The following is a 15,000-nucleotide window of genomic DNA, read 5'->3' on the forward strand; positions in this document are numbered from 1 at the left end:
TGACAGAGACAGGGATGGGGGATCAAAATACAGTAAGATGTACACTCCTTCACCCTCACCTTCCTCACACCCTCCCCCTCCCTCCCTCCCTCCCTGATGGTTTTACTGACTGCATTATAATGTCGTATGTCACCTCCAGTCACCCGTCCCACAGAAAGGACGTATGAGAGAAAAAAACACAGGAATTACAAGGACTGTCAGAATTTGTGGTAAAGGTCACTGCGGCTTCGTTGTATTTTGTCCTATCTCAGTTTGATTAAAAGAGGAATGAATACATGTCATGTTGATACAGACAGACAGACAGAACAGAACAGAACAGACAGACAGACAGACAGACAGACAGACAGACAGACAGACAGACAGACAGACAGACAGACAGACAGACAGACAGACAGACAGACAGAACAGAACAGAACAGAACAGAACAGAACAGAACAGAACAGAACAGAACAGAACAGTCAGACAGACAGACAGAACAGAACAGACAGACAGACAGACCAGAACAGACCAGAACAGTCAGACAGACAGACAGACAGACAGACAGACAGACAGACAGACAGACAGACCAGACCAGACCAGAACAGTCAGACAGACAGACAGAACAGAACAGACAGACAGACAGACAGACAGACAGACAGACAGACAGACAGACAGACAGACAGACAGACAGACAGACAGAACAGAACAGACAGACCAGAACAGTCAGACAGACAGACAGACAGACAAACAGACAGACAGACAGTATTGTCTTGAGTCTCGCCTATCATGTTCTATAGCCCGCTCCTCCAGGCGAACTCTCAGCCTATAGTGGGTGGAGGCTAAATACCTCCTCTGCAGTCAAAACAATCAGTCTCAACAACAGTTACGCTGAAACTACCACAGTGTCATTCAAGGTAATAAGGTGTTTTTTTAACGTACAGTAGAATATCCATTAGCTCAGTGATATCACAGCTCTTCGATTGAAACAAATGGCCTCGTTTACAAAGTTCCATAATGGATAATAGCATTCCTTTCTCCACCAATTGTACCGTACCTGTTAGTCAGGCAGTTAACCAAGGATCTGCATTCTTATGTAAAAACTCATTGATGTTTCAGAGTGCAACGTCACAGACCTCAACTGTTAACCCAACGATTCTCTCAGACTCATGTAAAAGAGCATTTCGCCACAACAACACCAACCGAAGCGTTTTGCAAAGCCAACGTCATCCCGCAAGTCAGATAAATAGTATCGAGGGTGACACTGTTTGCCGAAAAGGGGGGGGGGGGGGGGGAGGGGTGAGAGAGAAATCTCCGTCTTTTTTTTCCTCATTCTTTTGCTTCTGAATGTGTCCTTTCTGTGTTCGTTCTGTGTTTGTGGCTACGGTGTGGAATGATTAACACGCTGAACCCTGGGAAATAACTGGTTCACAATGGATGGGTTGTTGCAGTGTATCATACTACCTTCACCGTGCGTCAGTCACCGCGATGGGAGACACCAGCCCCCTTGTTGCTGAGAAACTCGCTACTTAATCACTGAGAACTGGGAAATCACTCAGCCACTGGTGGCACTGAACAAACAGATAACACCAGTGATGCTGACGAACACGGGCACGTGCACGGGCTCTTTGGGAAAAAAACGGGGGTGTGGATGTGTTTGAACGGGGAAGGGGGAAGTAGGGGACGACGGTTATGTGATACTGCAGTATAGTGTGAGAGTGTCTACCTTCTACGAGTGATGTAGTGATACTCCCTATACTTTCAATGTAGTTTTCTGAAAACATTGGGATGAACTGCATTTACCGTCCACTACACACTATTCCACCGGTGGAATAGGACTCCCGAGTGGCGCAGTGGTTTGGGGCACTGCATCTCAGTGGAAGAGGTGTCACTACAGTCCCCGGTTCAAATCCAGGCTATATCACATCCGGCTGTGATTGGCAGTCCCATAGGGCGGCGTGCAATTGGCCCAGCGTCGTCCAGGTTTGCCCGGGGTAGGCCATCATTGTAAATAAGAATGTTTTCTTGACTGACTTACCTGATCAACACTAGTCAGTCTACTTGTCAAAGCCACAAAAGTGTTGTAGCTCCCTTCACCCAAAAACCTTTCACTAAAAGAATATTGTCATGGAGGTGTTTTCATGTATCGTTTTGTATCCTTTATTTAAAGGCGGAATAAACGTAGCATGACACGTTGGCAGAGCATTAACATTATTATCATTAGCATTAGCCGGGGCGGCTGGGGCGGCAGGGTAGCCTAGTGGTTAGAGCGTTGGACTAGTAACCGAAAGGTTGCAAGTTCAAATCCCCGAGCTGACAAGGTACAAATCTGTCGTTCTGCCCCTGAACAGGCAGTTAACCCACTGTTTTGAGGCCGTCATTGGAAATAAGAATTTGTTCTTAACTGACTTGCCTAGTTAAATAAAGGTAAAATTAAAATAAAAAAAATTAGCGTCATTATCGTTAGCATCATTATCGTTAGCATCTTTAGCATTAGCATCATTTTACATTAGCACCATTATCATTAACATCATTATCGTTAGCATCATTAGCATTAGCATCATTTTACATTAGCATCATTATCATTTGCATCATTTTACATTAGCATCAACGTCAACAAATGACCTATTCTTTTCTCTGTTCTCCCTTTGTCTCACGAACAGGTGGACGACCAAATGAAGCTCCTCCAGAACTGTTGGAGCGAGCTCCTCATCCTCGACCACATTTTCCGTCAGGTGATGCACGCCAAAGAGGGCTCCATCCTATTGGTCACCGGCCAACAGGTAAGTCACCTGACTCCCCAAAAACACCGCCCCGCCCCTCCCCTTCTCACCACACCCTCCCCCTAGACCTCATCAGACACTCAGCACGGGCACATCAACACCCTTTAAAACACTATCGACCACACTGGCTCCCCTCGCAGTCACCACTCCATTAAAAATAGATTACGCTTATAGGTATAAGCTAATGTGACCAGAATAATCAAAAAAAAAATTTTAGTATCAAACAAGACTCCTTAATGGTGAATAAATAAAGTGCTTGGTTAAGCATGCCTGCGGAGTCATAGCGGTAGGGGGAAGAAAGCCTATTATGATTTACCTTTGCGGTGCCCCAGAGGAGCCTGCGAGGGCTGACGCCTGAGGCTCCTGACGAGGCCCTCAACACAGCCTGTGATTCATCAGTCAGTATGTCAACTGGCAGAGAGGGAGAAACGGATGCTTGCTATGAATACGGCTCGGGAACGCCCGGCACGTCTGTCAGTGAGACAAGAACACTTCATTATTGATGGGGCGGGTCTTTCCGAAACGTTGCTCTTCAACAAAAATTTTCTCCAACAATAGATGAGGGCATTAATATTTAGGCAAGGTGAGGAGGGTCTGTTGACCTCTGATTATTAGTGGTCAGATAGTTGACCTCTGATTATTAGTGGTCAGATAGTTGACCTCTGATTATTAGTGGTCAGATAGTTGACCTCTGATTAATAGTGGTCAGGAAGTTGACCTCTGATTAATAGTGGTCAGGAAGTTGACCTCTGATTATTAGGGGTCAGATAGTTGACCTCTGATTATTAGTGGTCAGGAAGTTGACCTCTGATTAATAGTGGTCAGATAGTTGACCTCTGATTATTAGTGGTCAGATAGTTGACCTCTGATTATTAGTGGTCAGGAAGTTGACCTCTGATTATTAGTGGTCAGGAAGTTGACCTCTGATTATTAGGGGTCAGGAAGTTGACCTCTGATTATTAGTGGTCAGATAGTTGACCTCTGATTATTAGTGGTCAGATAGTTGACCTCTGATTAATAGTGGTCAGGAAGTTGACCTCTGATTAATAGTGGTCAGGAAGTTGACCTCTGATTATTAGGGGTCAGATAGTTGACCTCTGATTATTAGTGGTCAGGAAGTTGACCTCTGATTAATAGTGGTCAGATAGTTGACCTCTGATTATTAGTGGTCAGATAGTTGACCTCTGATTATTAGTGGTCAGGAAGTTGACCTCTGATTATTAGTGGTCAGGAAGTTGACCTCTGATTATTAGGGGTCAGGAAGTTGACCTCTGATTATTAGGGGTCAGGAAGTTGACCTCTGATTAATAGTGATCAGATAGTTGACCTCTGATTATTAGTGGTCAGGAAGTTGACCTCTGATTATTAGTGGTCAGGAAGTTAACCTCTGGTTATTAGTGATCAGATAGTTGACCTCTGATTATTAGGGGTCAGGAAGTTGACCTCTGGTTATTAGTGATCAGATAGTTGACCTCTGATTATTAGGGGTCAGGAAGTTGACCTCTGGTTATTAGTGATCAGATAGTTGACCTCTGATTATTAGGGGTCAGGAAGTTAACCTCTGGTTATTAGTGATGGGGAGTTTTCATCTCAGTGCTCTCACACAGAGATAGATACATAAACACATACTCACACTCATAAACACACACATACACACACAACGCTCAGACACACACAGACACTCCCAACGCTCAGACTCACACAGACACTCACACACACAGCGCTCAGACACACACAGACACATAGCGCTCAGACACACACAGCGCTCAGACACACACAGCGCTCAGACACACACACAGATACACAGTGCTCAGACACACACAAACACACAGCACTCAGACACACACAGACACACAGCACTCAGACACACACAGACACACGGCACTCAGACACACACACAGCGCTCAGACACACACAGACATACAGCGCTCAGACACACACACACACAGCATTCAGACACACACATACACACAGCACTCAGACACACACAGACACAAAACGCTCTCTGTCTCCATTGCTCTGTGTTTGATTAGCCAGGGCTGGCTATCAGCAGGTCTCGGCCAGTAAAGGAGAGCGAAGGGGAGGATTAGGAGACAGAGGGAGGACGAGGATGAGGGAGGACGAGGAGACAGAGGGATGACAAGGAGTAGGAGACAGGGGAGGGGAAGGAGACAGGGGGAGGAGGAGGAGACAGAGGGAGGAGGAGGAGACAGAGGGACGAGGAAACAGAGGGAGGAGGAGGAGGAGACAGAGGAAGGAGATGGAGGAGACATATGAAGGAGGAGGAGGAGACAGAGGGAGGAGATGGAGGAGACATAGGAAGGAGGAGGGGACAGAGGGAGGAGGAGATGGGGGAGAAGGAGGAGGAGACAGGGGAGGAAGAGACAGAGGGAGTAGGAGGAGGGGACGGGGGAGGAGGAGGGGACGGGGGAGGAGGAGGAGACAGGGGAGGAGGAGGAGGAGAAAGGGGAGGAGGGACAGAGGGAGGAGGAGACAGAGGGACGAAGAAACAGAGGGAGGAGGAGGAGGAGGAGACAGAGGGAGGAGATGGAGGAGACAGGGGAGGAGGAGACAGAGGGAGGAGGAGACAGGGGGAGGAGGAGACCGAGGGAGGAGGGAGACAGGGGAGGAGAGGAGATGGGAAGGGGGGACAGAGTCAGGGGAGGTGTAGGACCAGGTCTAGTTTGCATATTTTGGTTAATGAACAGCTGGTGTTGGGGGGCCAAAGGGGGATCATGGAGGGGAGACCAGGGAGGGGTGAATCAGGGAGGGGTGAATCAGGGAGGGGGGAATCAGGGACGGGGACCAGGGAGGGGTGAATCAGGGAGGGGACCAGGGAGGGGGACCAGGGAGGGGTGAATCAGGGACGGGGACCAGGGAGGGGGACCAGGGAGGGGTGAATCAGGGACGGGGACCAGGGAGGGGTGAATCAGGGAGGGGTGAATCAGGGAGGGGTGAATCAGGGAGGTGGTCCAGGGAGGGGTTAACAGGGAGGGGGACCAGAGAGGGGTGGGGACCAGGGAGGGGGACCAGGGAGGGAAGATCGCCTCTCAAACCATTCATTATCAGGGATGAGGACCAGGGAGGGGTGAATCAGGGATGGGGACCAGGGAGGGGTGAATCAGGGACGGGGACCAGAGAGCGGTGAACAGGGAGGGGTGAATCAGGGAGAGGGACCAGGGAGGGGTGAATCAGGGAGAGGGACCAGGGAGGGGTGAATCAGGGAGAGGTGAATCAGGGATGGGGACCAGGGAGGGGTGAATCAGGGAGGGGTGAATCAGGGATGGGGACCAGGGAGGGGTGAATCAGGGATGGGGACCAGGGAGGGGTTGAATCAGGGATGGGGACCAGGGAGGGGTGAATCAGGGAGAGGGACCAGGGAGGGGTGAATCAGGGAGGGGTGAATCAGGGATGGAGACCAGGGAGGGGTGAATCAGAGAGGGGTGAATCAGGGATGGGGACCAGGGAGGGGTGAATCAGGGATGGGGACCAGGGAGGGGTGAATCAGGGATGGGGACCAGGGAGGGGTGAATCAGGGAGAGGGACCAGGGAGGGGTGAATCAGGGAGGGGTGAATCAGGGATGGGGACCAGGGAGGGGTGAATCAGGGATGGGGACCAGGGAGGGGTGAATCAGGGACGGGGACCAGAGAGCGGTGAACAGGGAGGGGTGAATCAGGGAGGTGGTCCAGGGAGGGGTGAATCAGAGAGGGGGACCAGGGAGGGGGACCAGGGAGGGAAGATCGCCTCTCAAACCATTCATTATCTTCCATTATTCACAATGAAAGCTAGGGCCAACCTCTAACATCACCACCACCACTACCACCACTTTAACCAGCACCACCCCTTTAACCAGCACCACCCCTTTAATCAGCACCACCACTTTAACCGGCACCACCACTTTAACCGGAACCAACACTTTAACCAGCACCACCACTTTAACCAGCACCACCCCTTTAACCAGCACCACCACTTTAACCAGCACCTCCCCTTAACCAGCACCACCATGAACATCACCACTACCACCACCACCACTAACATCACCACTATCATCTCCACACTAACATCACCACTATCATCTCCACCATTAACACCACCACTACCACCACGACCACTAACATCACTACTATCACCACCGCCACTTTAACCACCACCACCACTAAAACCACCACCACCACCACCACCATCACTATAACCACCACCACCACTATAACCACCACCACTATAACCACCACCACCACTATAACCTCTACTACTATAACCACCACCACCACCACCACCAGCACTATAACCACCACCACCATCACTACCACTATAACCACCACCACTATAACCACCACCACTATAACCACTACAACTATAACCACCACCACTATAACCACCACCACTATAACTACCACCACCATCACCACCACTATAACCACCACCACCATCACTACCACTATAACCACCACCACTATAACCACCACCACCACTATAACCACTACAACTATAACCACCACCACTATAACCACCACCACCATCACTACCACTATAACCACCACCACTATAACCACCACCACCACTATAACCACCACCACTATAACCACTACCACTATAACCACCACCACTATAACCACTACCACTATGACCACCACCACTATAACCACCACCACTATAACCACCACCACTATAACCACTACCACTATAACCACCACCACTATAACCACTACCACTATGACCACCACCACTATAACCACCACCACTATAACCACTACCACTATAACCACCACCACCACTATAACCACTACCACTATAAACACTACCACTATAACCACTACCACTAGAACCACTACCACTAGAACCACCAACACTATAACCACCACCACCACCACCACCACTATAACCACTACCACTATAACCACTACCACTAGAACCACCACCACTATAACCACCACTACCACTATAACCACTACCACTTTAACCACCACCATTATAACCACCACCACTATAACCACCACCACCATTATAACAACCACCACTAGAACCACCAACACTACTAAATCCACTACCACTATAACCACCAACACTATAACCACCACCATTACCACCACCACCACTATCACCACTACCACCACACCACCACCAACACTATAACCACCACCACTATCACCACCACCACTATCACCACCACCATAACCACTACCACTATCACCACCACTACCACTATAACCAACACTACAACTATCACCACCACCACCACTATAACCCCTACCACCACTATAACCACCACCACTATAACCACCACCACTATAAGCACCACCACTATAACCCCTACCACCACTATAACCACTACCACTATCACACCACCACTATAACCACTACCACTATAACCAACACTACTACTATCACCACCACCCCCACTATAACCCCTACCACCACTATAACCACTACCACTATAACCACCACTACTACTATCACCACCACCACCACTATAACCATTACCACTATAACCACTACCACTATAACCACCACCACCACTATAACCACCACCACTATAACCACCACCATTATAACCACCACCACTATAACCACCACCACCACTACTACTATCACCACCACCACCACTATAACCCCTACCACCACTATAACCACTACCACTATCACCACCACCACTATAAACACCACCACTTTAACCAGCACCACCACTTTAACCAGCACCACCCCTTTAACCAGCACTACTCCTTTAACCAGCACCTCCCCTTTAACCAGCACCACCAATAACATCACCACTACCACCACCACCACTAACATCACCACTATCACCTCCACCACTAACATCACCACTATCACCTCCACCATTAACACCACCACTACCACCACCATCACCACTAACATCACTACTATCACCACCACCCACTTTAACCACCACCACCACTAAAACCACCCACCACCATCACTATAACCACCACCACCACTATAACCACCACCACCACTATAACCACTACTACTATAATCACCACCACCACCACTACCACTATAACCACCACCACCATCACTACCACTATAACCACCACCACTATAACCACCACCACCACTATAACCACTACAACTATAACCACCACCACTATAACCACCACCACTATAACCACCACCACCATAACCACCACCACTATAACCACCACCACTAAAACCACCACCACAACTATAACCACTACCACTATAACCACCACCACTATAACCACCACCACCATCACTACCACTATAACCACCACCACTATAACCACCACCACCACTATAATCACCACCACTAGAACCACCACCACCACTATAACCACCACCACCACTATAACCACCACCACTAGAACCACTACCACTATAACCACCACCACTATAACCACTACCACTATGACCACCACCACTATAACCACCACCACTATAACCACTACCACTATAACCACTACCACTATAACCATCACCACTACTATAACCACAACCACTATAACCACCACCACCACCACTAGAACCACCACCACCACTAGAACCACCACCACCACTAGAACCACCACCACATAACCACCACCACTATAACCACTACCACTATAACCACCACCACTATAACCACTACCACTATGACCACCACCACTCTAACCACCACCACTATAACCACTACCACTATAACCACTAACACTAAAACCACCACCACTATAACCATCACCACTACTATAACCACCACCACTATAACCACCACCACTATAACCACTACCACTATAACCACCACCACCACTATCACCACCACCACTATAACCACTACCACTATAACCAACACCACCACTATCACCACCACCACTATAACCACTACCACTATAACCACCACCACCACTATAACCACCACCACTATAACCATTACCACTATAAACACTAACACTAGAACCACTACCACTAGAACCACCAACACTATAACCACCACCACCATAACCACCACCACCACCACTATAACCACTACCAGTATAACCACTACCACTATAACCACCACCACTATAACCACCACCACCACCACTATAACCACTACCACTATAACCACCACCACTATAACCACTACCACTATAACCATCACCACTACTATAACCACAACCACTATAACCACCACCACCACTAGAACCACCACCACCACTAGAACCACCACCACCACTAGAACCACCACCACTATAACCACCACCACTATAACCACTACCACTATAACCACCACCACTATAACCACTACCACTATGACCACCACCACTCTAACCACCACCACTATAACCACTACCACTATAACCACTAACACTAAAACCACCACCACTATAACCATCACCACTACTATAACCACCACCACTATAACCACCACCACTATAACCACTACCACTATAACCACCACCACCACTATCACCACCACCACTATAACCACTACCACTATAACCACCACCACCACTATCACCACCACCACTATAACCACTACCACTATAACCACCACCACCACTATAACCACCACCACTATAACCATTACCACTATAAACACTAACACTAGAACCACTACCACTAGAACCACCAACACTATAACCACCACCACCATAACCACCACCACCACTATAACCACTACCACTATAACCACTACCACTATGACCACCACCACTATAACCACCACCACTATAACCACTACCACTATAACCACTACCACTATAACCATCACCACTACTATAACCACAACCACTATAACCACCACCACTATAACCACCACCACTATAACCACTACCACTATAACCACCACCACCACTATCACCACCACCACTATAACCACTACCACTATAACCACCACCACCACTATCACCACCACCACTATAACCACTACCACTATAACCACCACCACCACTATAACCACCACCACTATAACCATTACCACTATAAACACTAACACTAGAACCACTACCACTAGAACCACCAACACTATAACCACCACCACCATAACCACCACCACCACTATAACCACTACCACTATAACCACTACCACTATGACCACCACCACTATAACCACCACCACTATAACCACCACCACTATAACCATTACCACTATAAACACTAACACTAGAACCACTACCACTAGAACCACCAACACTATAACCACCACCACCATAACCACCACCACCACTATAACCACTACCACTATAACCACTACCACTATGACCACCACCACTATAACCACCACCACTATAACCACTACCACTATAACCACTACCACTATAACCATCACCACTACTATAACCACAACCACTATAACCACCACCACCACTATAACCACCACCACCACTAGAACCACCACCACCACTAGAACCACCACCACCACTAGAACCACCACCACTATAACCACCACCACTATAACCACTACCACTATAACCACCACCACTATAACCACTACCACTATGACCACCACCACTCTAACCACCACCACTATAACCACTACCACTATAACCACTAACACTAAAACCACCACCACTATAACCATCACCACTACTATAACCACCACCACTATAACCACCACCACTATAACCACTACCACTATAACCACCACCACCACTATCACCACCACCACTATAACCACTACCACTATAACCACCACCACCACTATCACCACCACCACTATAACCACTACCACTATAACCACCACCACCACTATAACCACCACCACTATAACCATTACCACTATAAACACTAACACTAGAACCACTACCACTAGAACCACCAACACTATAACCACCACCACCATAACCACCACCACCACCACTATAACCACTACCAGTATAACCACTACCACTATAACCACCACCACTATAACCACCACCACCACTATAACCACTACCACTATAACCACCACCATTATAACCACCACCACCATTATAACCACCACCACTAGAACCACCACCACCATTATAACCACCACCACTAGAACCACCACCACTACTATTTCCACAACCACTATAACCACCACCACTATAACCACCACTATCACCACTACCACCACACCACCACCACCACTCTCACCACCACCACTATCACCACTACCACCAGACCACCATCACTATCACCACCACCATAACCACTACCACTATCACCACCACTACCACTATAACCAACACTACTACTATCACCACCACTACCACTATAACCACCTTCACTAGAACCACTACCACTAGAACAACTACCACTATAACCACTACCACCATAGCCACCACCACTATAATCACTACCACCATAACCACCACCACTATAACCACCACCACCATAACCACTACCACTATACCCACTACCACCATAACCAACACCACTATAACCACCACCACTATAACCCCTACCACCAATATAACCACTACCACTATAACCACCACCACCACTATAACCACTACCACTATCATCACCACCACTATAACCACCACCACTATAACCACTACCACTATAACCCCTACCACCACTATAACCACTACCACTATCACCACCACCACTATAACCACCAACCACTACCACTATAACCACCACCACCACCACTATAACCACCACCATTATAACCACCATCACTATAACCACCACCACCACTATAACCACCACCATTATAACCACCACCACTATAACCACCACCACCACTACTACTATCACCACCACCACCACTATAACCCCTACCATCACTATAACCACTACCACTATCACCTCCACCACTATAACCACCACCACTATATCCACCACTACCACCATAACCACCACCACTATAACCACTACCACTATAACCATCACCACCACTATAACCACCACCATTATAACCACCATCACTATAACCACCACCACTATAACCACCACCACCACTACTACTATCACCACCACCACCACTATCACCACCACCACCACCACTATCACCACCACCACCACTATAACCACCACTATCACCACCACCACTATAACCACCACCACTATATCCACCACCACCACTATAACCACCACCACTATATCCACCACCACCACTATAACCACCACCACTATTACCACCACCACTACCACCACTATAACCACCACCACTATAACCACTACCACTATTACCACAACCACCATCACTACCACCACCAAAAGCACACACCAGTATGTTGTCCATAGTAGAAACTGCCGCTTTGCCTGCTGTTGTCACTGGGGGATTAGCATAGAAATGTAAGCAATTCACAAGCTTCAGGACATGTCCCCGCCCCTTCCTCCCTCACTGCCCTCCTGTCTGTCAGCTTAGTCAGGAATTGGCCTTCGGAGGAATCTGATATAGCAACTTATATGTAATGACCCAAATCTAATTTATACAGCTCTTTGGTCTGTCTTGTACTGAACTGTCTTTGGTTCAAACACAAGATACGTGACTGCTGGTGTCATGTGAAAACACTGGCTGAGTTCAGTAGGGTATGAATGCACAAGCATTGTCTTGCCATTTCCTCGGCACGATACGTCTTTGATATTGCTTGATATCAATGGCACTAGCACATGAAAGGCAAATGTGAAAATATTGTTCCAAAAAATATTCTCTGAACAAACACATTTATTCAGCAGGTTTCCACTACTTTCGAATAACATTGTCTTTTTAAAGGAACTGTAACGGAATTCTTCGTCCTCTTCTGACGAGGAGTATGAAATGTCGGACCAAAGCGCAGTGTGGTATGTGTTCATGATGTTTATTAACTGAACAACAAAATACAAAATAACAATGTGAAATATATACGAAAACCGAAACAGTCCTGAAAGGTGCAGAAAACACTAGACAGAAAACAATCACCCACAAAACACAGGTGGGAAAAGGCTACCTAAGTATGAATCTCAATCAGAGACAACAAACGACACCTGCCTCTGATTGAGAACCATACCAGGCCAAACACATAAATACAACATAGAAAAAAGAACATAGACGACCTACCCCAACTCACGCCCTGACCAAACTTAAACAAAGACATAACAAAGGAACTAAGGTCAGAACGTGACAGGAACTTTCTGTTTTCTTTGAAGTAGAACACTCTAATCCAAATTCTGAAAGATTTGGGGCTAAATTCAATCCGTATCGCTGAAGAGCCACGCTATAGCGGGATAGAAATTTAAAGCCAATGTTCTCGCGTTAGCGGAGACTGCATTCACTGTAAATTATGCACATGTCAGCTCAATCGGAAATTAACTTAAAATTTTAATTTCAAATTGCACTACTGTGCTGAACTTCAACGATATGGATTGAATCTAGCCCTTACACAATTAATTGAAGGCATTGTTTTTTTATACAGTGCCTTGCAAAGGTATTTAAACCCAACATCCCTCATCACCCCGAGAACACCATCCCCACAGTGAAGCATGGTGGTGGCAGCATCATGCTGTGGGGATGTGTTTCACCAGCAGGGACTGGGAAACTAGTAAGAATTGAAGGAATGTTGGATGGTGCTAATTACAGGGAATTCTTGAGGGAAACCTGTTTCAGGCCTCCAGAGATTTGAGACTGGGACAGAGGTTCAACTTCCAGCAGGACAATGACCCTAAGCATACTGCTGAAACAACACTCAAATGGTTTAAGGGGAAACAAAGCCCAGACCTCAATCCAATTGAGAATCTGTGGTATGACTTAAAGATTGCTGTACACCATTGCTGTACACCATCCAACTTGAAGGAGCTGGAGCAGTTTTGCCTTGAAGAATTGGCAAAAATCCCAGTGGCTAGATGTGCCAAGTTTATAGAGACATACCCCAAGAGACTTGCAGCTGTAATTGCTGCAAACGGTCGCTCTACAAAGTATTGACTTTGGGAGGGTGAATAGTTATGCATGCTCAAATTTTTTGTTGTCTTATTTCTTGTTTGTTTCACGAATGAAATATGTTGCATCTTCAAAGTGGTAGGTATGTTGTGTAAATCAAATGATAAACCCCCCCCCCAAAAAAATATATTTTAATTCCAAGTTGTATTGCAAAAAAAAGGGGGAAATGCCAACAGCCTTCTACCCCTAAGCCATAAGACTGCTAAATAGTTCAATAGTTCATCACCCTGAATAATTTTGCACGCCCAATTTTTCAGTTTTGATTTGTTAAAAAAGTTTGAAATATCCAATAAATCTCGTTCCACTTCATGATTGTGTCCCACTTGTTGTTGATTCTTCACAAAAAAATACAGTTTTATATCTTTATGTTTGAAGCCTAAAATGTGGCAAAAGGTCGCAAAGTTCAAGGGGGCCGAATA

General features: G+C 47.0%; 1 protein-coding gene across 2 annotated transcripts in view; it reads left to right on the forward strand.

The window, feature by feature from the left end:
• The window catches only part of LOC109875740 (nuclear receptor subfamily 5 group A member 2), a 162,185-nt gene that overhangs the window by 93,348 nt on the left and 53,837 nt on the right, over positions 1–15,000 (forward strand). For both annotated transcript variants that reach the window (XM_031822349.1, XM_031822350.1), the window contains one exon: positions 2,640–2,759. In XM_031822349.1, coding sequence (XP_031678209.1) covers positions 2,640–2,759 — 120 coding nt within the window. The remainder of the gene's footprint in view (positions 1–2,639; positions 2,760–15,000) is intronic.

The sequence above is a fragment of the Oncorhynchus kisutch genome, linkage group LG4 (genome assembly GCF_002021735.2).
Source record: "Oncorhynchus kisutch isolate 150728-3 linkage group LG4, Okis_V2, whole genome shotgun sequence".
Taxonomy (NCBI): domain Eukaryota; kingdom Metazoa; phylum Chordata; class Actinopteri; order Salmoniformes; family Salmonidae; genus Oncorhynchus; species Oncorhynchus kisutch.